At 39.1% G+C, this 23,940-nt stretch overlaps 2 protein-coding genes across 5 annotated transcripts in view; both read left to right on the top strand.

Moving 5' to 3' along the window:
* The window catches only part of LOC6642302 (tyrosine-protein phosphatase Lar), a 138,425-nt gene that overhangs the window by 51,593 nt on the left and 62,892 nt on the right, over positions 1 to 23,940 (top strand). The window lies entirely within an intron of this gene.
* LOC124460181 lies at positions 1,912 to 12,412 on the top strand. The gene is made up of 2 exons (XM_047010569.1): positions 1,912 to 2,132; positions 11,439 to 12,412. Exon 2 carries the CDS (start codon positions 11,473 to 11,475, stop codon positions 12,337 to 12,339), a length of 867 nt encoding a protein of 288 aa, XP_046866525.1. The 5' UTR covers positions 1,912 to 2,132; positions 11,439 to 11,472; the 3' UTR covers positions 12,340 to 12,412.

Genomic DNA, 23,940 nt, shown 5'->3' with positions numbered 1-23,940 from the left:
CTTTTGCTGGAGTGGCGACATCTGCGTGATATCTGCGACTCAATGATGCTCTGATTTATTCCTGAGATTTATTTTAAATACTCGTCTCTTTATTATTAAAATTAACTTCACCTGTAACAGCATTAGAACCAAAGTATCCATAAAAATATATGTTTGAAATGAAGACCAATTAAATGCATACATCCTTTTATATATTCCGTTTTACTTCACACACACACAGACACACACATATGCTCTTCTACTGGCTCTCAATTTCAAGTTAATATGATTTGTGGTTGAGAGAAGGGCCAAAAGTAAAAACGAAAAAAAAAAAAATGAGAAACATATAAAGTGGCCAAGCAAAATTGCAAAAATATTTCACGATATGAGGCACTTACTCGTTCATTTCAACTTACTCTTATGAGTGCTAGCAATATAACTGAGGGGAGGTAAAATGCAACGAGGAGAGGACTAAAGGAACAGGAGGATTGCAGGCAGTCAGGCAGAGTCGCGTGTGTGTAACCACACGTAAATATCAAAAAGTCGTCGTTGTCGTCATCGTTTTTGGTGGCTACCATAGAAATATATAATGCAACTCAACAAGGAGAGGCAAGGGGCTAAAAAACCTGGCCAGAAAATTGTGGCAAGTAAATTGAAAAATTTAGGAGAAGCGAGAGGAGAAAAGAGCGTGGCCAAGGCTATCAGTTCTGGCTTAATCAAATGGCCAGAATAGGCTTAGCTACAATGATTGGTTGGTGGTTTAGAGGGAAAATCAATTTTCTATTTTTCAATTTTTTTCTTCTTTTTGGAGATTAGCCAAGTTTAATATAGTAACGGCGACTAAAGAAGTGACTCTTGACAAGTGACTGGACAAGGAAGAGAAAGTGAAAGTGAAGTATGAGACCAGTACTGGATTATGCCAATATAGGACTATAGAATTTAACCACAAAAATAAAAAATGGGAAGGTTGGAAAAGGCTTTTACTACTTTAATAACATAAAATTATCCATTAAAGTTTAGGAAATTTTAGCAGTGTAACTAATAGTCCTATCAAATGCAAATAGGCATACAACATTTCTTCCTCAATTTCTTTTCCATCTTTATAATTCAATTTGAAATTTATCGAAACTAAATTCAAACATTTTTGGTTAGATGACAGCAACCTTACCTTAGCCATCACACTATATCAACCGCCTTTGTCTCCACCTGCTGTTCCCATTTGTTGTTAGTTTTCCGGTTTACGTTTTCCCCCTCTTTGGCTTCTCTTCTTCCTTTGTTTTTTGTCATCGTATTAAAGTTTCAAATGTAATGACGTTAAATAAAATTGGATGCGACTTAAAAAAATTGAACATTTATTGGTTTCCTTTCCACATCCCGCTGAGAACGACGTCAGAGAAAAGAAGGGCTGAGGAAAAAAAAGTGAAATTGCAATTTTGTATATGTGCAGCGCAGTAGTCGCATGTTTAACATGGAATTTCTTCTAGGACGACTAGACTCTGTATGAGTGTGTCTATATGTATTTAGATTGAAGTTCATCATAATAACAGCAAACGATGCAAACGCTGCTTGGGAGTGTAGAGAGTGTGTTGTGTGTTGCACCGAAAATGACGATGAGAAAACGTTTTTTTGACGCATTGCAGTGGAGCCCATCAAAAATGACTAAGGGAAGCGGCTTATACACAACCAACACCATATGGTCGGCTGGGCTATATGTGAATTGTGGATATATGCGATAGCGAGACACTAAGCTAGCAGGCTTACATATGTACATATGTACATATGTGTTTATGCCCAACCGGGCAACACAAGGGTTAAAGGAGGCGGAAGCTTTCACCTCGCGCCGCTCTCCCGATGGTGCCCATCGCTCTCCCCACGAAAGAACTCCCCACACTTCGCTCCAAGCGGGGCTTGGTGCCCTGCTCTTAATTAAGCTAGTTTTAGTGTCAAACTTACAAGTGAATAAAAAAGAACATTGAAGTGAGATTGCTGCAGTGCCCAATTTCTTGAAGGAAGACATTTTAAGGAAAAAATTCATTTAGCTGCCTACTTAGGAAATTCAACCCCCCTACGAATACATTTGGTCCTTCGAGCCGGATACTAAGATCCTCTCGAACCACTAGCATCGGTGGAATTTCATCCATATTTCAAGCTAAGTAATTTTTTTGCAAATTATAGGTATATGAGTACATGTACATGCCTCCAGCATCCGTACCCTTACTCACATACATATAATTGTTGCCATTGATTCTCCTAATCCAAGTAAAAATTACTTTCGCGCAAATTTTTCCTCCTCAAAGGAGAGAAAATTTTGGTCCCCAAATTTTCATACATATATATGTGTCCAGTACATAAGGCGCCATATTGGTTCGCCCACTTCAAGTTTTTTCCTCGCACTTTGGCATATATAGGCCAAGTATATAAGGCGCCATATTTTATTTGCCTATTTCCAATATATATTTTTTCGCAATTTCAAAAAAATATTAACACATATGTATGTATGCAGTGAATCAAACCTACGAAAAAAGTGATCTCCTACATATAAGATATATATGTATATGCAAGCAGAGTGTGTGAATGTGACAAAAATTACAAACCCTGCAGTACGCGTCTGCGGAGACTCTCCGTCGAGTTTGCGGGGACATGTCCGCTGTCTTGGGGGACATAGCGGCGACACGCTCATTTAAGTTGCGGCGACATTTAACATTAGATGACCTAGCAATAAGGACAATCGGGACAACTGAGCGACAACGTCGACGGTATGTCCGCGGATGGTTTTTCGAAAATGTTTTGAGGGACATTTGCAAAGAAATTTCCTCTGAACGTCGACGGTACGTCGGCAGGTCTTCTTTGCGTTCGTGTCAGAGGACGTTCCAGCGACATTTGCTTTGAATGTCGACCGTTGATCGATGGATTTTCTTTGCATGCGCGTCAGAGGACGTTCCATCGACAATTGCGTTGAATGTCGATAGTGTTGTCCATACAAAAATAAAAAACAAAATACAAATGTTCTTTTGATTAATTTATTCATTTATTAAATTTTTATTTCACAGCAATTTATTATATTATATTTTTTATTTATATTTATGTATTTATATATTTATTCTTAATTTTTAACTAATTTTATTTAATTACAATAAGCTGTTGATCCAGACAGACAGACGGACAGACGGATTCGAACTCGTCTTGTCATGCAGATCAAGAATATATATACTCTATATGGTCGGAAACGTCTCCTTCTGTGCGTTACAAACATCTGATCAATTTTATAATACCCTCTGGAACATAAAAAATTAAAATTTGTCACTTCTATTGTTACAATTTATTTTCATTAAACTTCATTTGATTTATTTTGAAATGCATGCAAACTTACCTTTATAAATTTTTAATAATTTAAATATTTTCACTGTAATCTTTGACAACTGTCTTGTACGCAATTCTAAATCAAATGCAAAGAGAAACGAAAATTACAAAGCGACGCGTGCCGAAATGGTAAATAAAAACAACAATGCAATGTCCCGTTTTAACTTTGTTCTTTTTGTCTTCCTTCTTGTCGCGTCCCGAAAACACAGAGTATGCTTGGCCATAACCGACGACGCATGTAAAATTATGTAAAATTTACATATGTTTCACATCAAAAGAACATGCTTATTTAATGATCAATTTATAAGTAACAAGTTATTGACAAATTATGTATATATAAAAATAATATGTATATGGTAATAAAGTTCAAATTTTTCTCTCATCCATAAGTAACAAGGGTATGGAAAAGCCGTCATGAAAATAAATATTATTTGATGCTGCATTTTTCCTATTCTTGCCTTTTTTTTTTGTGTCAATTTTTTTCAAGAAATTGTGTTTGCTCAATTCTTTTCGAACGACGAAGTGTTTCGACGACGACATTGGATAGTTCGGGCACCGTCGGCTGGTCTTTGCTTGTCGACGCCGGCAGAATTAAATTCTGCCGACGGCGGTATAGTCGACGATGCGGCGACATTGTCGACCGGGGACATTTGGTACTGGAGGGAACATATCCAGTGCTACATTAAATCCAAAAATAAAGGTTTTGTGCAAATACAGTCCACTCCTGGGAAAAGTGTGCGCGCAGTGAAAGGTGGTTTTCAACGAAGAGAAGAAAATTTTCAATACAAATAATAAAGATTTTAAAAAAAAAAAAAACGAAAGTGAACCACCCTCTCACATATAAAAGCCACACTTAGACATTTCTGGTGACCAGACACCCTATAAAGTTGGGGGCATATCGGTTAGACACAGCAAAAGAAATCATATTAAAAAAAAAAAAAAAACATTAATTTACATAAAGAAATCCGATCCATTCACACCTCTGCATATCGCCATTCCATATTTTCATATTTAAAAAAAAAAAAAAGAAAAAAGAGAAAAAGAAATTTTTAAATACATATATATATACTCCAACATTTTACATATCCATACACATACATACATATACATATTTTTCCATACATAAAATTTTACATATATATATACATATCCATACACATACATATATATACATATTTTTCCATACATAAAATTTTACATATATATATTCATATCCATATACATATACATATTTTTTCCATACATAAAATTTTACATATTGATTCCCATATACATATCCATACATACATACATTCCACAAAATTTCTAATTTTTTCGCACACAAATATATTTTTCCACCACCGCGAACAAATCCCGCTATCCCTTGCAGCCTATATACATACATACATACGAGCATACATAAGTACCGCTTAACTGCAGTATACCAGCACAGCTGCAAGCTCATGTGCCAAAGACCGGCACAAAGCAAACGACCAAAAGTAGCTGTGCTGTATACCCTAGGTTGGCAGGCACTTTGTGGGGTATATAGGTTGAAGGGTCACGTTGAGGAAAAAATCGAATAATATTTAATTGGTAAAAATTTGTGTTCCGCGTTTTTGTTTATTCTATTCCCACGCGTTCCAAGTCGTATTTTTTGGAGTTATATTTCAATTCCAAAATATTCCCACGTGTTCCAAGTCGTATTTTTGGAGTTATATTTCAATTCCAAAGTATTCCCACGTATTCCAAGTCGTATTTTTGGAGTTACATTTCAAGTCCAAAATATTCCCACGTGTTCCAAGTCGTATTTTTGGAGTTACATTTCAAGTCCAAAATATTCCCACGTGTTCCAAGTCGTATTTTTGGAGTTATATTTCAATTCCAAAGTATTCCCACGTATTCCAAGTCGTATTTTTGGAGTTACATTTCAAGTCCAAAATATTCCCACGTGTTCCAAGTCGTATTTTTGGAGTTATATTTCAATTCCAAAGTATTCCCACGTGTTCCAAGTCGTATCTTTGGAGTTAGATTCCAATTCCAAAGTGTTTCCAAGCGTTTCAAGTCGTATCTTTGGTTCTATTGCAATTCCAAAGTATTCCCACACGTTCCAAGTCGCATCTTTGGAGTTATATTGCAATTCCAAAGTATTCCCACACGTTCCAAGTCGTATCTTTGGAGTTAGATTCCAATTACAAAGTGTTTCCAAGCGTTTCAAGTCTTATCTTTGGTTCGATTTCAATTCCAAAGTGTTTCCACCCGCTCCAAGTCGCATCTTTGTAGTTATATTTGAATTCCAAGGTGTTCCAAGCCGTTCCTAGGGTTTTTTGGCAGTGTTCCAAGTCATTCCAAACGTACCAGCTCGTTTTCTGGTTTTTTTTTTCAATCTATTTCAAGGCGTTTCAAAGCCGTTCTTCAAGTGGTTTGGTAGTGTTCCAGTTTTTCCCAAACGTTCCAGTTCGTCTTTTTGGCTAATTTTCAAGCCGTGCCAAGCCAGCTCACCACTTTATAACCGCCACTCTCTGGGGTTATGAGCACGAGCCCGTCAAAAGACGAGAAAGCAGCTGAGAACACTGCAGCCCCGAGCAAATCCTCAATTGCTGCTCCAGGTCAGCGCCAGAGGAGTACCAGCCCTACTACTCCTCCTTCCCGAGCATTTCAGACCCTCTCTAGTCCACTAACTCTCAAGTCCGCACCATCGAGCACGACCTTTCAGCAAGCCACGTCAGAGCCACGACGAGCAAGCCAAAAAGAGGTCAAATCATTGGTACCACTTCCACAGATTTTGGTAACCGCCCCAAGAGTCACTCGGTCCGAGACCAAAAGGGTTTTAGCTGCTTCCACCATGGCTTTGAAGAAGTTTGGTTCCATTTGCGATAAACTAAGTCAGTTTGAAGTCGACAACCACGTCACGTCACTGTCCGAGGTCAGCGTATTTACGCTCCAAGTCCGTCGTGATCGAGTTCAAGCGTTGTGGGAGAAGGTCGAGCAGGAATATGAGAAATGCGAGGCACTCATAGATGGTAAAGACGATAACTCTGAAGATTTAGCCATCCAAGCTAAATATGACAAATGCTATCAAGTTTACGAGCGATGCACGGCTCGATTAAACGAGCTTATCCATGAAAGGTCTGCTCCGACTCCTCCGAACCGTCATGCGCCTACCTCTGCACCAGCAGAACGAGGCTGTCGATTGCCACCCATTGACACAGAAGTCTTTACGGGAGATTATTTAAAATGGCCCACGTTCCGTGACTTGTTTACAGCCATCTACATAAGCGATTCGCGAATTTCCCCTGTTGAAAAGCTGTACCATCTCCTAGCGAAAACAAGGGGTGAAGCCAACCTCATTGTAGCAAAATTCCCGCTTACAAATGATGGTTTTGAAACGGCATGGAATGCACTTAAACAGCGTTTCGAAAATAAGCGACTTATCGTGAACAGCCAATTCCGAGCACTTCTTGACCTGCCTCAAATTTCCCATGAGTCCGGAAAAGCATTACAGGATCATCAGAATGCTCTGCAGGCATCCATTCGCGCTTTTGAGCACTGTGGCCTGCCAGTAACCACTTGGGGAGGCATGTTCGTATTTTTCTGTTCCATCAAATTGCCAAAGAATACCCTTTCATTATGGGAGCAATCTCTGGGAGACAAGACTGCCATTCCAGAGTGGCAAATGATGGACGATTTCCTCACTGAGCGGTTCCGTACGCTCGAAGCGGTGGAAAATACAACTGCAATGGCTATTTCGGTTCCCACATCGAAACCTCCACGAAATCCGATTCCAGCCACCCGAAAGGCTAATACATTTGAAGCCAAGGTGACCACCAAACCAAAATCCTGTGATCTCTGTATGAAGGAGAATCACCCGGTGCGTCGATGTCCCCGCTTCCTTCAGATGACGGTGCCAGAGAGGGTGGCATACATAAAGAAAAAGTCCCTTTGTCTGAACTGTTTCGCAAGAGGACATCAAGTAAAAGATTGTCCGAGTCAGCACAATTGCTTCACGTGCAAGGGGCGTCACAATACGCTCTTGCACAAGGACGCCCGACCGGAGAATAATCCAACGTCGGTCCCAGCTCAGCCCAGTTCGCACAATATTGTCCGGACTTACTTTACCTCTGAGGCAAGGTCCTCACGAGATAAGTTGCTAGGTACAGCGATCGTGGACTTTTGGCACAAGGGCACTACTTATGCTTCACGGGCGCTATTAGACCCGGCTTCTGAAGCCAATTTCATATCCGAAAGAATGTTCCGACTCATGAAGTTACCATTCCAAACTGTCAGGGCCGAAGTGACAGGCATTAACGGAAAGGTCAATAGAACCTTGAAGGTCTGTCACATAAGCATTCGGTCATCGCATGGACCTCCAGTCCAGATCGAGATAGAAGCGTTTGTCTTGTCCCAAGTTGCTGATGATTTGCCGTCATGTACGATAGCCCAAGCCACACTGGAAGGAATGCCCAATATTCCTCTAGCCGACCCCTCCTTCAGATTAAAGGCAAAGATCGATCTACTCCTTGGCATTGATGTAATACCAGCGGTGACTCTTTCCGGCATCCAGACCGAAGTGTGCGGATCTTTAATGGCTCAAGAGACGAGATTCGGTTGGGTCATTTCAGGCCCGTTGCAAGGGGTCCCCGTCAGTTCATGTGCCGCGTTCACCACGAGGGTCGCAGTTAGCAGAGAGGAGGGACTTGAAACTCTTCTCACAAGGTTTTGGGAGGTGGAGGATCTACCGGGCAAACCGGTAGAAGATTCTGACTCTGTTTGCGAGGTCAATTTCCAGAAGACCACAAGAAGAGATGTTGCGGGGAGATATACGGTCTCACTTCCGTTTCGAGATCCAACCAACATCAACCTTGGTCATTCCAGACCAGGGGCATTGGCTCAGTTCCTAAAAAACGAAAGCCGACTCCTTAAAAATATTCCGGCAAAAACTGAGTATGACGCCGTCATCCAAGAATATTTGGACTTGGGCCACATGCGTCAGGTTCCATTTGACGGCACTAATAACAATTTTTATTTGCCACACCATGCGGTTTTCAAGCCCGACAGCACCACAACAAAGGTACGGGTAGTTTTTAACGCCTCTAGCAAGTCCACCAACGGAGTAAGTCTCAACGACATACTTTACCCTGGTCCGGTACTTCAGTCCGATCTCACTACTCAGATTCTCAAGTGGCGTTTTTTCCGAGTAGTTTTCAATGCCGACATCACAAAAATGTACCGCCAAATTATGGTCGATCCAATCCACACGCCATTTCAGAGGATCCTGTTCCGAAATAAAGAGGGGCAACTTGGTGATTACGAGCTGAATACCGTCACGTTTGGCATTAACTGTGCTCCGTTCTTAGCCATCCGAGTACTTCAGCAACTCGCAAGTGATGTACAATCCAAATTTCCTTTGGCTAGCGATATTATCAAGTCCTATATGTATGTCGATGATGTCCTGGCAGGGGCTCATAATGAAACAACGGCAATCGCAATGGTCAATGAACTTCAAGACGCTCTTGGTTCAGCTGGCTTTCCCTTGCGCAAGTGGACATCGAATGTGAAGAGCGTGCTCAGTTGTATTCCAAAGAGTCATTTACTGAATGCTGATTTCCTCGACATCGAAGAGGCCAGCACAGCGAAAACACTGGGAATCCGATGGAAAGCGACTACGGATGAGTTTTATTTTGTCATCTCACCCCAAGATGTCAAGTCAGCTTATACTAAGCGAGAAGTCCTCGGGCAGATCGCCAAGCTATTCGATCCCGCTGGCTGGCTGGCTCCCTTTGTGATTCAAGCCAAGGTGTTTATGCAAGAGCTCTGGTTACAAGAGCTAGGGTGGGATGATCAATTGCCCAGTGAACTCCATCACAGGTGGCAGGATTTTACAAAGAGCTACTCCTTCCTTGACCAGATCCGAATTCCACGATGGGTTCTTCATGACCCAAATTCCGACATCCAATTCCATTGTTTTTGCGATGCGTCACAGCGGGCTTATGGTGCCGCAATTTACGTGCGCGTTAGCAATGACCAAGGCATATCATGCTGCCTTCTTGCAGCGAAATCTAGAGTCGCCCCGGTTAAAACGGTTTCATTGCCCCGCCTTGAATTATGCGGAGCTACACTTTTAGCGGAACTGGCAGCTGCAGTTCTTCCGCAACTTCCAGTTGATAATGCGGAGGCTTTTTATTGGTCAGATTCCACCGTCGTACTGTCGTGGTTAAATAAGCCACCCTGCACATGGACAACGTTTGTCGCAAATCGGGTAGCAAAGATTGTGACGGCAACAAATGACGCCCCATGGAATCACGTTCGTTCAGAGGACAACCCAGCAGATCTCCCTAGCCGCGGCCTGAGTGCGCAGGAATTGGTACACAAGGATTTGTGGTGGCACGGCCCACCATGGCTACGGGAACCACAAGAGTCCTGGCAGCGAGCGACACCACTCCCACTAGACACTGCCTTGGAGAAGCGGGTAGTGAAGGTCCACGTCGCGATCGCTAAGCCAGCCAACGAGATATTATCTCGTTTTTCCAATCTGGCACGTGCCTTACGAGTGATAGCATATGTGATCCGTTTCGGCAGAAGGTGTCGTAAACTGCCAAACGATTACTCCGGGGAGGTGACCTCTAGCGAGATCAATCAAGTACTCCAGGCGTTGATCCGAGTCACTCAGCGTGATTACTTTCCGACGGAACATCGGTGTCTACAGCAGAAGAAATCTCTGCCCACGTCTAGCACCATTCTCAATTTGAATCCTTTCATTGACGCATCAGGTGTGATCCGAGCATGTGGGCGCGTGCAACAAGCAGCGGCCCTTAGTTACGATGAGCGTAACCCCATTCTGTTGCCAGTAGTAAGTCCGTTGTCCCGGCTGTTGGTGCTTTTCACGCATCAGATCTCTCTCCATGGGGGCAGCCAACTGGTAGTCCGTCTCATCCGACAGAGATACTGGATTCCAAGACTGCGGAATCTAGTAAAATCGGTGGTCAATTCATGCAAAGTCTGTGTGATTTATAAAAGAAGGCTGCAATCACAGCTAATGGGCACCCTTCCGGCCCAGCGAACTACTTTCGCACGTCCTTTCACGACCACCGGTATAGATTTTGCAGGTCCTTTCGACATCAAGAGTTTCACCGGCCGCGCTTGCCGCATATCAAAGGGATATGTGTGTGTCTTTGTTTGCTTTTCCACCAAAGCCATTCACCTTGAGGCAACTTCGGATTTGAGTACCGAAGCATTTCTGGCAGCATTCGCTCGCTTTGTATCGAGGCGAGGGTGTCCCCAGCAAGTGCAGTCCGACAACGGGAAAAACTTCGTAGGTGCATCCAGAGTGCTTGAAAAAGATTTCCTAAATTCTACCCAGCAGAAAATATTATCCCACTACAGCCATCAGAATCTGTCCTGGCATTTCATCCCTCCCGGGGCACCACACATGGGAGGGTTGTGGGAGGCTGGAGTTAAGAGTTTTAAAACTCTGTTCTACAAGGCCACTTCCAACCAAAGGTATACTTTTGAAGAGTTCTCTACGCTGCTGGCTAAGGTAGAGGCGTGTTTGAACTCGCGGCCGATTTCTCCTATGTCTGAAGACCCCACCGACTCTTTAGCTTTGACCCCAGGCCATTTCCTAGTTGGCGGTCCATTGCTATCCGTGACGGAACCTGAAATCAAGGATCAGGTACCGTCTATCATTAACCGGTGGCAGCGTCTGAAGGCCGTGAGTCAGCATTTCTGCACCCGATGGAAAGACGAGTATCTGAAGGAGCTACATAAGCGCAATAAGTGGCGATTCCCTTCTAAAAATCTTGAAGTGGGCGATCTGGTGGTACTCAAAGACGACAATCTTCCATTTAATGAATGGCGTCTCGGGCGAATCCACCAGACACACCCTGGCAGTGACGGCAATGTCCGCGTCGTCGAACTGCTTACCGCTCGCGGTATTGTGAAGCGTCCCGTCGCAAAGTTGATCTTTCTTCCTCCAGAAGAAAGAATTCAAACCCATTACGTAAAACTACAGTAGCGTCCAGCACTTGGTCCTTCCTCCCAAGGAAGAAGGGCCGAGCTGCCAGTAGTAATATGTGTTTTATCGTCCTACATTAATCCGCTTTCTTCATTATTTGTCCCGGCAGCTTCCTGATATTCGTCAACCTAGATCCCGTTTCCATGGCTCCGAGACCGCGTTCAGTACAGGCATCGAAAGAGGAGCGCAGATGTTCGCGAGGAACTGAGTCCTTCCGTTGCCGAGTCTGTCGCGGAATCCATCCTCTGAAGCGATGCCGTCGCTTCCTGCGGCTGAACGTGGAGAAGAGGATGAGGGCAGTGCTGGCGAATAAGTACTGCGCCAATTGCCTGGCCCACCAACATTCCGGAGGAAGCTGCTTAAGCGGTGATAAGTGCCGAATCTGTGAGGAGGATCACCACACGCTGCTTCACTTCCATGAACAGCCACGTCGACGCACTCCAAGCTCCGTCGTACGCCGAGTCACCCCCGAGTCCTCCAGACGAAGGGTCGCGCCAACGCTAGCCTCCGATCCGAAACTGACCTTGACCACACTGCTGCAGCACCGCAATCCGCATCTGATGCCCACGGCGATGGTGCGCATTGAGACGGAGGGAAAAACCTTCGACGTGAAGGCCCTGGTGGACCCTTGTTCTGCGGTATCGTCGATGGCGACGTCATTGGCCACGGCCTTCAAGTTGACAGCCGTCAATATAGGGGCAGAGAAAGCGGTGGCAGCAGTGATCCGGTCCCCAATCAGTGAAGGATGGCGATTGGAGGCGATCCTGAAGGTGGTCGATGGCTTGTGCTGCCGCACTCCAAGCGCTCCGGTGGACCCACAGATCGCCAAAAAGTTTGAGGGCATCGTCCTGGCGGATGAGACGTTCTACCGACCGTCGTCAGTGTCTCTGGTCCTGGGCGCGGATGTGATCACGGAGGTCATGCTAGAAGGGAGTCTACCTGGGGTTGGCGGGCGGCCGATTGCGATGCGCACAGTTTTTGGCTGGACCCTGTCCGGAGCGTGCCATTAAACTGCCTGGGTCTTGCACTCCTGCAAGGGGGGGAGCATGTTTATGCCCAACCGGGCAACACAAGGGTTAAAGGAGGCGGAAGCTTTCACCTCGCGCCGCTCTCCCGATGGTGCCCATCGCTCTCCCCACGAAAGAACTCCCCACACTTCGCTCCAAGCGGGGCTTGGTGCCCTGCTCTTAATTAAGCTAGTTTTAGTGTCAAACTTACAAGTGAATAAAAAAGAACATTGAAGTGAGATTGCTGCAGTGCCCAATTTCTTGAAGGAAGACATTTTAAGGAAAAAATTCATTTAGCTGCCTACTTAGGAAATTCAACCCCCCTACGAATACAATATGTATGTATGTATTCGCATAAACGATATGAGATGGCGCATAACACTTTTTCCCTCCTTTTAGCTTGGCTTAATAGTTGACATTAGAAATGAGGAGAAATGGTTTATCGTTATGCAAAAGCCAAAGAAGAAGAGGCTAGGGAAATGAGCTCAAATGTGTAAATTTCTATTTGTATCCCTTAAAGGAAGAAGTTCAAAGACTGTGATGTTTAAAAAGGTGTCTAAGTGTTGGCCTAGTAAATGGTTAAAAGGTAAAGATTTTTTAATCTTTTTAGATTTGCTAAGATTTGCTTAAACAATGTTTTATCAAGATTTGCCGAATTTTCAATGAACTATGTGAAGACATGTACTAAGCGTTAATTTATTCCCTTGCGCTTACATATAAAATTTTCCATTTACCAACATTGGCATTATAAATCTTGCTGCTGCTGTTACTTTCCAACACCACATTTAGAAAACTATTGATAAAATATTTATCAATAAATCTGTAAGTCTTGTTTATGTTTAGTAGTGTTTAAAATTATTTGTTAAAGAAGTTTTTCTGTGAATTTTATTTCACATTTTCGTTTCCACAATTCCAAAGTATTTTGTAACAAAAGAAATGAGATAAAGTAACAATTTCAAATGAAAAACTGTGTGCCCCTTTGACATTTGACCTAGAATTATTTGCCGTTGTCAGCTTAATCTAAACATCAAATAGACCCCAGTTCTATTCACTATTTCATGTGCAACCATACGTACATAGCGAATGTATTATGTGTATCCCCCAGTCATGAGCAGGCAATGTTGGTTTTATTTTTGAGAAATATTTTAAAGCATACTTCTGTGGGCGCGTCTTTTGTTTGGTTAAACCGGCTGCATTTTTTTTGTTTGTCCTCTTGTGTCCTGGATAAAATTTTTTCATTTCATTTTACTTTTATTTTCTGTCCTTTTTTTTTGTTTTTCGTTTACCAACTGCATTGCTAAGTGCTTTGTTATGCAGCAGCCAAGACAAGGCAATGCCGGGGCATGCCCTGTTCCAACATGGCAAACAAACAGAACAAGAGAGTTGAGCCAAGAGAACGAAGTCGACCAAAGTCTGCGGTTATTTTTGTGATTTCTAAATAATAAATGCTGCCACCAAACACATACATACATACATATGTGTGTATGGATATGCAAGGGGCATCTTATGGGTTTTAACAATAGAGCAAGGGGAACTTTTAGTATATTTTCGTATACTTTTGTGGCCACCCACGTATACAAAACTTTAAAATTACCAACAACAAACAGAAGGTCTCATCTTGTATGCCAAAGTGAAATATTTTGCACTTCAACAGGCAAATGCCTACAACTTAATCAAACATATTTCATGATGTGAAATTTTGCCTGGCAGGCAAATTTGATGGAATGGGCAAACTGAACTTTGGGTGGATTGAAGTTGAGCAGGAGCAGGAGCAGGAGCGGGTGATGGTGGTTCGTGGTTCAACTGACACACCTTGTCGTGCACTTGACACGACTTGACATACGATGCCACTTACGATATGTCTTTGTTTCCTCTTCTCTCCTCTGTGTGTCTTTATTTTTTTTTGTTATATTGTTTTGTTTGCATATTTATTTGTTTGTTTGTGTTTTCGTTCATTTGTTTGTTTGTCTGTTTATTTGTCTTGTTTGCATTTGCCTTTTGATATCTCAACTTTGGCGCGTGGCTTAGCCTTAGCCAGGCGACAGTCGTCAGTTGTAAATCGAGGCAATTGTGTCACACGTTCTTATCAGAAACAGAAACACAAGAAACGAACAGATAGAGACGACAGTCGAAAGCCTTTCTACGTCATACACGCACACACACACACACACGCACAGTTTCTTTTCAAGGCCTGTGGTTGTTTCTTCATTTATTTATTTTTTTCATTACATGTGTAACAAAGTCTTGCATTCGCTTTGAGCTTGTCACCCATTAAAACAAAAAAAAAACAACCTACAGTCTTGTAATATTTTTTAAATACCCTGTATCTATAGAAAGAATTTTTGAGTATATTCAAATGATTTCCCCTAATGAATAATATTTTGTAAATTGTTAAGAAAAATTCGTTAAACCCGTTTTCTATTATTATTTAATTATTTTAGTTATTCAGGTGCTTTAGATATTCAATCAACTTTAGTCAATTTCCTCACACTTTTTGAACGCGATTTAGGGAATATTTGCCCACTAAAATATGCAGTAGTTCAATAATCAATCAGCTTATGTCTACAAACTTGTCCATAAACAATACTTCATGTTTCCAAAATTTCCAGTTGTTTATTTGTTTAATAATAGCGAATATTTTGCTTGCTTATTGCATACTTAAAGGGCAAATTGTAAAAACAGGATATCACCAAGTCGATTGTTCGTTTTAACAAGGAACTTCTGTGTTTTTTGCTTGTTTACTTTTTCTTTTTGGGGATACGCACAAAAAGTTTTCAGTTATCTGTCATGAGGAGAATGAGGGTTTGGCTTAGAGAGTTAGTCGGATGGTTTGACATGTGGCATAAATCGCGCAAAACAATTGAGTAGAGTTGGGGGACCATCAAAAGGTAGAGGGTAAAGCTTGCGTGTGCAAATGAAAAATTATTTCAACTTGTCGCCAGTATGCTAAAAAGCTGGCCATATTTCAATTTCAAGACAAAGGTAAAAGACAAAAGAAAAGCAATCAAAAATCATTTCATGCATATATGTATGTATTTGAGAATTTGCATGAATGTAAGCATAAATTACTGTTAACACTTTAGCTGACATTATTTTCTGAAAAAGAAATAATACAAAAATTACATCACAAGACAAAAAAAAAGGGTTTTATTTTCGACAACTTGGATTCTCATCTCTTTCCTTTTTTTCCATATTAATTGTTGGCCAAAAAAATTAGTCTTCAAAGCTTATTCATTCAGCTTATCCTTCTTATGGCAGTTATTTTTCTCAACTTCTGCTTTCGTTGGCTTAAATGAAACTTCTTACTTGACAGTATTTGTGTTTTTTTTTTTATCTTTCTCTTCTAGTTATCACTTACTTTGCTTAGTTCATCTAATTCTGTTTTCCTTGCCGTTTTTATCCTTCCCTTTTATGCCTCCCACCCAAGTTAAATGAACTGCAAAAAGGTATGCAAACGCCTGCCCTTTGACACTGGCCAATGAGAAAGGGTTAGTTACAACAAACCATAAAAAAAGAATTGAATAAAATAATAATAGACAAACCCTTTTCCCGACTCCCTGGCCAAATGTCAGTGGCTTATCACATATGAAATATCACATAAACTAAAGCAAAATGTCAAACTTGCAGCTATAGCTGTAAATGTTACTACGGAAAAAGGGTTATATATACATATATAGGGGAGTGGCTGATGAAAGTGGGAATGAAAATAAGAAAAAAAGGAAAAAGGGGATGGGGCAAATGGCCCCTCTGACTTATATGATTTACGATGGTCTATCAAAATGCCAGGCAACGCACAAAAATGTTGCTCTTACTGTGTTTTAATGCAAAAATGGTTGTTAAAAGTTAATCAGTTGTTGTTGTCGTTTGCTGTTGCTACTGTTGTAACTGTTGTTGAATTTCTCTGCATGAAAAATGGCCCAAATGACTAGCTGACATTTCATTAAAAAATAAAAAAAAAAACGTTTACGCTAGCTGGAGATGAAGGCGAAGGTTTAATACGCTTTCTTTGTGCTTAGAGTATTCAAAAAGCTGCAAAATAAAAAGTTGCCCTAAAGAACCCAATTTCGAGTACCCAAAATCTAAAATTCAAATAATTTTCTTTCACATATCTATCGCTTGAATAGTCCTTTGAAAGGGCATCAGCAATTTGTTTACAAAAAAATAAGAACGAAAAATATTGAGAAAAAAAACAGCGAAAGGAACCACCAACATTCTATACACTCACACACACACACACTCAATTGTTGCAAATCACAGAGGGCTAAGCAAAGGGGGGAGTTCGGCAAGATTTAGTGGCCAAAGATGCTAGAGCCTGGCTCGATTATAATTTAATCTAGTGTGGTATGTGTGACAAACTCACGACGTGACACAGACGCCATTTTTCACAAAACACGCACACACACACACACACACACTCATATACACAGCATTCCTTTGCCCTTGCAAAAAAATGAAAATAAAACGAAATAGAAGTGTCTGTCATTTTTATAAATAACATTTTTGTATACAACATCTGTGTCATTGTCACACTACACAATCTAAAAACAAATGACAAAAATGTCAACAATTTTTGCATACACATTCACCAAAGAAATTTCTCCATTTCTTTCTCTCCATCTATACTGAGAACCGCCAAGTACTTTTGCATTGCCATAATTAAAGTAATTGCAAATGGTATTAAGCCATTTCTATCCCCCAACTGTGTCCTCAACTTAGAAGCAAAGCTAATTAAAGCCCTTCCAGGGCTAAAATTGTAGGCGGAAATTTGTTGTGAAATTTTGCAATTGAAATGATGATGATGATAATGATGATTAGGGGAATCAGTGTGGTTAGAGGTGGTTGGTGGTTCTCCTGGTTTTAGCGATTTTAGTCCACTCAGCAGAGTTTTAGGTATTTCGGGGTACATGTGAGTTGTGGACTAAAGCAGCTTTTCGTAATGGAGCTTATGCATGAAAAAGTCATCAGAAAAGTATGAATTGAAAAAGGGGGGAGAGAAATGCCAAATATATGCCGCGTTGAAATTAACTTGCTTTTGAAATGCCTAAAAGTAGGCAACAAATTTAATTTTAAAATTATATTTTTTAATGGCGTGCAAATCTTAAAGAAAAAGCTTTAATAAAAGTCCTTAAAGCCAAATGTTTAGATTTAGATTTTAGACCAAAACCAAATAAATTAATTCCCACATATTTTTACTTTTGTTGGTATTTTTTTAAGAGCTCAGCTTCTTCTTTCTAATAACTTTGTTCAACAATTGATTTGCTTTGTTTAAAAAATTTTAAATAAAATTATGCCACAGCCAATCGATTTGTAAGGCTTTTCGAAGCTCATTAGTATTTAAAGTATAACAAGATATTCTCTCCATATTTTTGAACTTTTATTCTAATGAAAGTCATGAAGCAGCTTCATTTCATTTTGTGTTTTTCTGTTCTATATATTTTGATTTTAAAAATCTACCAAAGCGAATGTAGGGGAATGTGTCATTATTTTAGTGAAAATGAAGTAAGAACACATCGAATTTAAAAAGAAAAAAGAATTTTCTAGCTTTCAACTTTCAGGCGGACTATTTTGATGCCCTATTTGAATGCCAAAAGCGAAAGCTTTGTTTGGCAAATTTCGATAATATAGAGTCGTTTAAACTATTGCATAAATATGTACGACGTTCACGTGTTGACTATTGGTTCGGTTTGAATGGTTATGAAAAGGAAACTTTTCGTTATGTATCGACAAATAAGGCTGTGGCCTATTTACCAGAGCAGACAATACTAAATAAAAGGAGACCTTGCGGTTATCTTAAACCCATCGGTGTGCATGCTTACTCCGTAGAAACTGAAATGTGTCATTATCGCAAGAAATTCGTATGCAGCGAGGCAATAAAATGTAATGGCGTCGAAACGAATAGTACATTCTCAACGGGTTATATAGTTAAACCACAATGCGATGGCACAAAACACGTACACTATGAATCATTTGCGGACCACAACGAATAGAACAGTGTTTGAAACCACTTTGATTCAATCAAACTTAACTTTCAATAAACTTATCTTTAAAAAGTGCAATCCAGAGCACTACATTAAAAGCATAACCCCTGATAGACAGAGTTTTTGAACAACAATAGTCGACACACAGCCGCCTGGAAATTCTTCCGCTCATTAGAAAATTCAGCAAAAAACATTAACCGCAACTCGTCTCGGTATCGGGTCAGAGTCTGTCTGGTTCTGCCAGTGGCTATGGAAGCTTCAAGTTGCCTTCACTTCAACACACATTGTGCTCTTTTTCCATAATTTTGCACAATGGAACGTCACTTAGCCTTGAGCCAGTTGGCTGCACTGGTTGCTCTTCCTCCTCGCACATTGAGGCAGATAGTCAAGTACTTGGTCATAAACTCGGAACAAAAGAACTACAGAGACATGGCAAAAATTTGAAATGCTTTTGTCTTAATGCACAATGATTGGACAGAATCTATGATATCTACTTTTTGAGTCTAAAGGCGATTTTTACCCTTGAATTCAAATGTTTGACGATTTATAAGATATATATGACTATATGCAAAAGTACATATTGGCATGAATATTAAATTCTATTTTGGAAGTTTGTAAATATCAGATAATAATTCTCCTTCATATTCTTGTTTATAATTTTTATAACATTAGTTCCATCACTTGACCATAGAAATGGCCCTCGACTCAATGTGCATGGCATATGGCAAGCCCATCTTTTGCTTACAATTAACCTCAAAAAATGAGTTTTCCATTAAAAATGCCCCAGAGTCATCGATGGATGTGTCGTGTTGTATGTTTGTATGGATGTATGCAGCTGCCACAACACACACACACACACAGCTGGTAACGTTTTCTTTTGCTGCATTGTCTCGGAGCACTATACCACACGACTTGGTCCTCATTTTTCCCCCTTACCGCACCATTTTGTGGCGGTTGCAACAGCGAAGCGACAGGCAACTTTACGACAACGCCACGTGACGTATGTTGAACTGTCAGTTGTGTTTAATGTGCTGCATAGTTTTTTTTTTGTGTCCTTGTATTTCCCCTTGTTCCCTCATACCGAAGTTTGTGTTTTTTTGTTCCCTTTGTCGCTTTTTCATTGGTTGCTCTTTGAAAGAAAAAAGTATTATGCGATTTTTATTGAAGATAATACTGATTTAGGAAAGTGAATAATGTCTAAGATAAGTTCATGAGCTTTAACTCGTTAGAAATTATAGAGTCACATTTATATATACATAGTTTATAGATACATAGTGGTTAGATATTTAGATATTAACAAATTGGAAAATTTAAATGTAAATAAATATTTTGAAACCTCTCAGTATGTGGAAGGTTCAAAGATTTCTCTATAGTAAAGTTTGACTACTTTTAAATTAAACAGAATCTTTTTTATTCTTCTGATTTATAAGTATCTTTGAAAACTATTCCAAATCTTTCGTCATATTCATTGTATTCTAAGCTCATGTAGGGTATATGTGACCATTACAATTGTGAATTACGCATTTGTCCAGATGGCTATCCATTTCTTGGTTCTTCTTTATGTTTGGTTCCTTCAGTTCGGAATTGCATTCTTGCAGACAATTTAAGCTTCATGGATTTTTTATGGTTCTCGAGTACATTAATAAATTTCTTGGCATATGCTGGTGGCATTCCTTCTCCTCCGAACTCCATTCATCCTAGGGGAAAAGAACAATTTAAATTTTTCGTTTTGGCAAAACAATTAGACGCTTGATCTCACTAATTGCTAGAACATTAATCTATCGATTCCCTACCTCTTTTGTTGACCTCACATGAGGATGGACCTCAACCGGCATCTAAACCATTCTTGACCATTTTAAATTGAATTTTAAATTAATAAACGTTGCGGTTCCATTACAAATTTATAAGCGCCATGTCCTTTGCCAACTCTCTATCTCTATTATTCCTGTTTGTGTCTATTTCTCTATTTTTGTGTTGTTGTCGTATTTGTGGCTGCTTCGCTTGGGAGACTTTCTAGCATTGTGGCCAAATCTATGCACAAACCATTTTTCTCGTTACTTTTTTCTGTGTTTGATTTTTCACTATTTTATTGTTGTTTACTACACTGTAACTAAAAATTTAGCAGCTACTGATACAGTGACTTTTAAGAGATTACTTACGGTAATATTGTGTAATATTTTAAAAGTGGACATTGTCGTTATACATCATCTTGATAATCCAAATTAATCCAGTTATCTTCATAATGGATCGCTACATATCGTTCTTCATCGAATTTAATCTGAAACAACAAATTTGTTATGCCATTAGATTTTTCTGTATTTCCTTATTTATTCATAGGTACATGATGCAAAAAAGAACTTACAGTATATGCATTCGTTCGTGGAAGAAGATTTTCATTGAAATTGATTGGTATATTTTTAAGTTTTAATACTTTTAAATTCTTATGTTGTTTCGTGGAAAGTGTTTTAATTAACTGCTGCATTGACTCCATATTGAAACTTCCAGTTACTACCAAACTGTAACAGTTTTCCAAACATCCAAGGGAAGCGAATTGACTTGCATCGGCTTCTTCTTTTAGTTCTAGTGTTATCTCTTTATTGCGACGATTAAAATTGATGATATTGCGTGAAGAGTCTATAAAAACTTCGAAATTGGTGTTGTTTGAGAATAAAACTTGCAAAATCCCCTCAGAAAAATTACAAAAATTGTGTTTTGATCTTATTGCTAGGACTTCAAGTTCAGGTAACTGAACAATATATTTAAAGCTTTCATCATCAGAGGATCCATACTTTAGTTTATTTAAAGATTTAACTTTAACCAGTTCAGAAATTAAAGATGAGTCAATAAATACATCTTCAAGCGCAAAGTATTTTAAAGTTTGAGTTGAGGCTAAATTTATAAAAAGCTTTCTAATGGATTCACTTTTATCATCAATCTTAGGTATATTTGCCTTTGCTAGGGTAGAAGGCAGTTTTATCGTGAGTTCCTCGAGCTTCGGTAATTCACCCAATAAATAAATGTTACTCAAGTCACTAAAAGTGCAGTCTATGCTTTTAAGAGATCTTATAGCACTCATTCCTAAAACTTCTTTGCAATTTAAAGCAATACTTCTTAAATCTTTCTCATTCAAATTATTTGTATAATGCCTATCTGTTAGGAATACGATGCGCCATAACCTCTGTGGCCTTATACGTGCGAATTCTTTTATTAAGTTTCGTATTATAATATCCTTCTGGCCTTTTTGAATAATAAACAGGATTTGCATACTGACTTCGCATACCCACTTGAGAAACAAAGGGTATTCGGACAATTTATTGCTTTGTGTATCAATAGACCACATTAGTTCGTTATTGCTTCTCCTACATTCAACTTTCAGATTTTGAAAGCAAATTAATACTGAATCAGTTTTGGTCATCTTTGAAAACTTTAATATTTCACTAAACACGCTAGCAGCTTCACGTTTTGGTGTTATAACAAACTTTCTAAGTTCAGTTAAGGCTGACAAATGACCAATACTTTTCGCTTTTACAAAGTGACAAATCAGATGTATCAAAGATTTTATCAGAGAGATGGCATGGCTTTCGTCATCATTCATTTCCACATTTTTTACAGACAGTTTTTGAAGTCGGCTCTTTGCAGCCAATCCCAAGAAAAGATGCCTTAAAGTGCCGATTTCATGTTCTCCACATATGATCAACTCTTTTAGCTTTGGTAATTTTGCCAATGGTGCATACTCGACAGCATCAATTCCGGGTTTCATATGGAATTGCAAATAGACCAAATTGTATAGGATATTGCCATCTAGTGTGATGTCGGACAATCTGCCATAAAATTCGGTATTTCTTATGTAAAGTGAAGTCAAATTTGGATTCGACTTGCAGCACTCGACCAATTCTTCGGCACTCATTCTCATGTTTAGATCCAATATTGATAAATCCCGAATATATGATAAATTCTGCAGCGCATAACCTTAATTGAGTAGTTATAAAGTCGGTTAGATATAGAATAGTTTATAATAAAATGTCATAATACTTTACCTTCCATGTTAATATAAAAAATTTGTAAATACTTTTTCTCTTCAAGAGCGTTGATAATCATTTCTAAAATATCCAAATGTTTTTCATAATAGGCACCATTTGTGTATATTAAAGAAACTTCCTTCAAATGTTTTTTCTCACGGATTTTACCAATGAATAATTGAAAATAAATATCTCTTTCCTTTTGGGTGGATCTTTGCAAACTATCGTAAATTACACTCAAATTAATAATAAGTTTTGCATCATTTGTTTTGTATTCATAAATTTTCAGTGAACTATATAAACTTTGATCCCAATGAAAGAACAAATCACGAATCCATTCAAATGTCAATACGAATCGAATAAGATCTGCATACTTGATAATATCCAATTTGCCTTGTGATTTTGCTATCTCGCAATTCTTTTTAATTTGTTTAAATATTTCAAAGAAGCAAATGGAATTAATTTTTGCAATTTGAGATTCATTCATTTTGTTACTCGTTACATTTTGATCAGTTATTTTCATATTTCGCGAAACGTTGTGTTACTTTTGCAATCAATCGACAACTGAAATCTACGTGTGCAACATTTAATGTAATGTCTTTTGTAATGTCTTTTGTGAAAAATCGACTATGATATACCATGCACCAATTTTCAAAATTGATTTAAGTTTGTAAGACTCGAAATAACCTTATAGATATATAGTCTTCGGGCTCTATATATTCAGTAAAATAGCGAATAGATATTGGATTCTGTGTATTACATAAATTTTGGCGATTTTAATATACCATTTCACCTTGTGGATGCATGGTGGAAAATCTACTTCACAAATAGATTTTTTGATACAAGATTTAAAATCTACTTCCTGTGTTTGTACAATAAATGGTCATTCCAATATAATCAATGAGTAATGAGAAAGTTTTTCGCTCTTGATAAAGTTTTATTTGAGGAATGTCGAATGTATACCCTTACAAAGAGTATTATAAAATTAGTTAGATCTATGTAACGCAAAGAAAGAGTCGTTGTCCGTTTGTACTTCGATGAAACTTAGTATATACATTTTTTTTGTTTACCACAAAGAGGGAAACTATAAAAATTGCACAGATCAGACCCATAGAACGTACAGTAGTAGTAGTTTGAAATGTTTTAGTGGGAAAAACCTTTGCTTCATAAAGTTTTTAAAGGGTATACAAAGTTTCCCATTGCTGTACCTAAACTCTTTGATTTTTCTAGCATGCGTTCAGGGAGTGATATGATGAGATTATACGTGATTATACACGATATCAAAGTCACGCCTAGACTTTCTTATATAATTTTTGTTTTATTGTTAGACAAACTACCATAATCAGAGTTGCTATAAAGGATATTTTACTAGTCGATCATTCGCACCTTTTGAAAACAGTTTTTGTTATGAATGTTTCTTTCGTTTTCTTGTTGCCTTTTCTTGTTTTTTGGTTCTTTTTTTACCCTCTTTTGCATATAAATCTTGGTTTAGCCGGCTGGTCTTTTAGTTGTTGTTTGTTGCCTGTTGGCCAAGCGGTTTACATTTCTTTTTTGTTTTTTTTTTTTTTATATCGCTCTTTTGCGTTTAGTTTCTTTCTTTAGCCATA

Source organism: Drosophila willistoni (genome assembly GCF_018902025.1).
Source record: "Drosophila willistoni isolate 14030-0811.24 chromosome 2R unlocalized genomic scaffold, UCI_dwil_1.1 Seg167, whole genome shotgun sequence".
Lineage (NCBI taxonomy): Eukaryota > Metazoa > Arthropoda > Insecta > Diptera > Drosophilidae > Drosophila > Drosophila willistoni.
The sequence above is the reverse complement of the archived record's forward strand: the minus strand, read 5'-3'. Positions and strand labels throughout refer to the sequence as shown.

What these genes read in the sequence shown, in the direction of transcription:
- LOC124460181 (XM_047010569.1), top strand. Translation starts at nt 11,473, where the DNA reads ATGGCTCCGAGACCGCGTTCAGTACAGGCATCGAAAGAGGAGCGCAGA.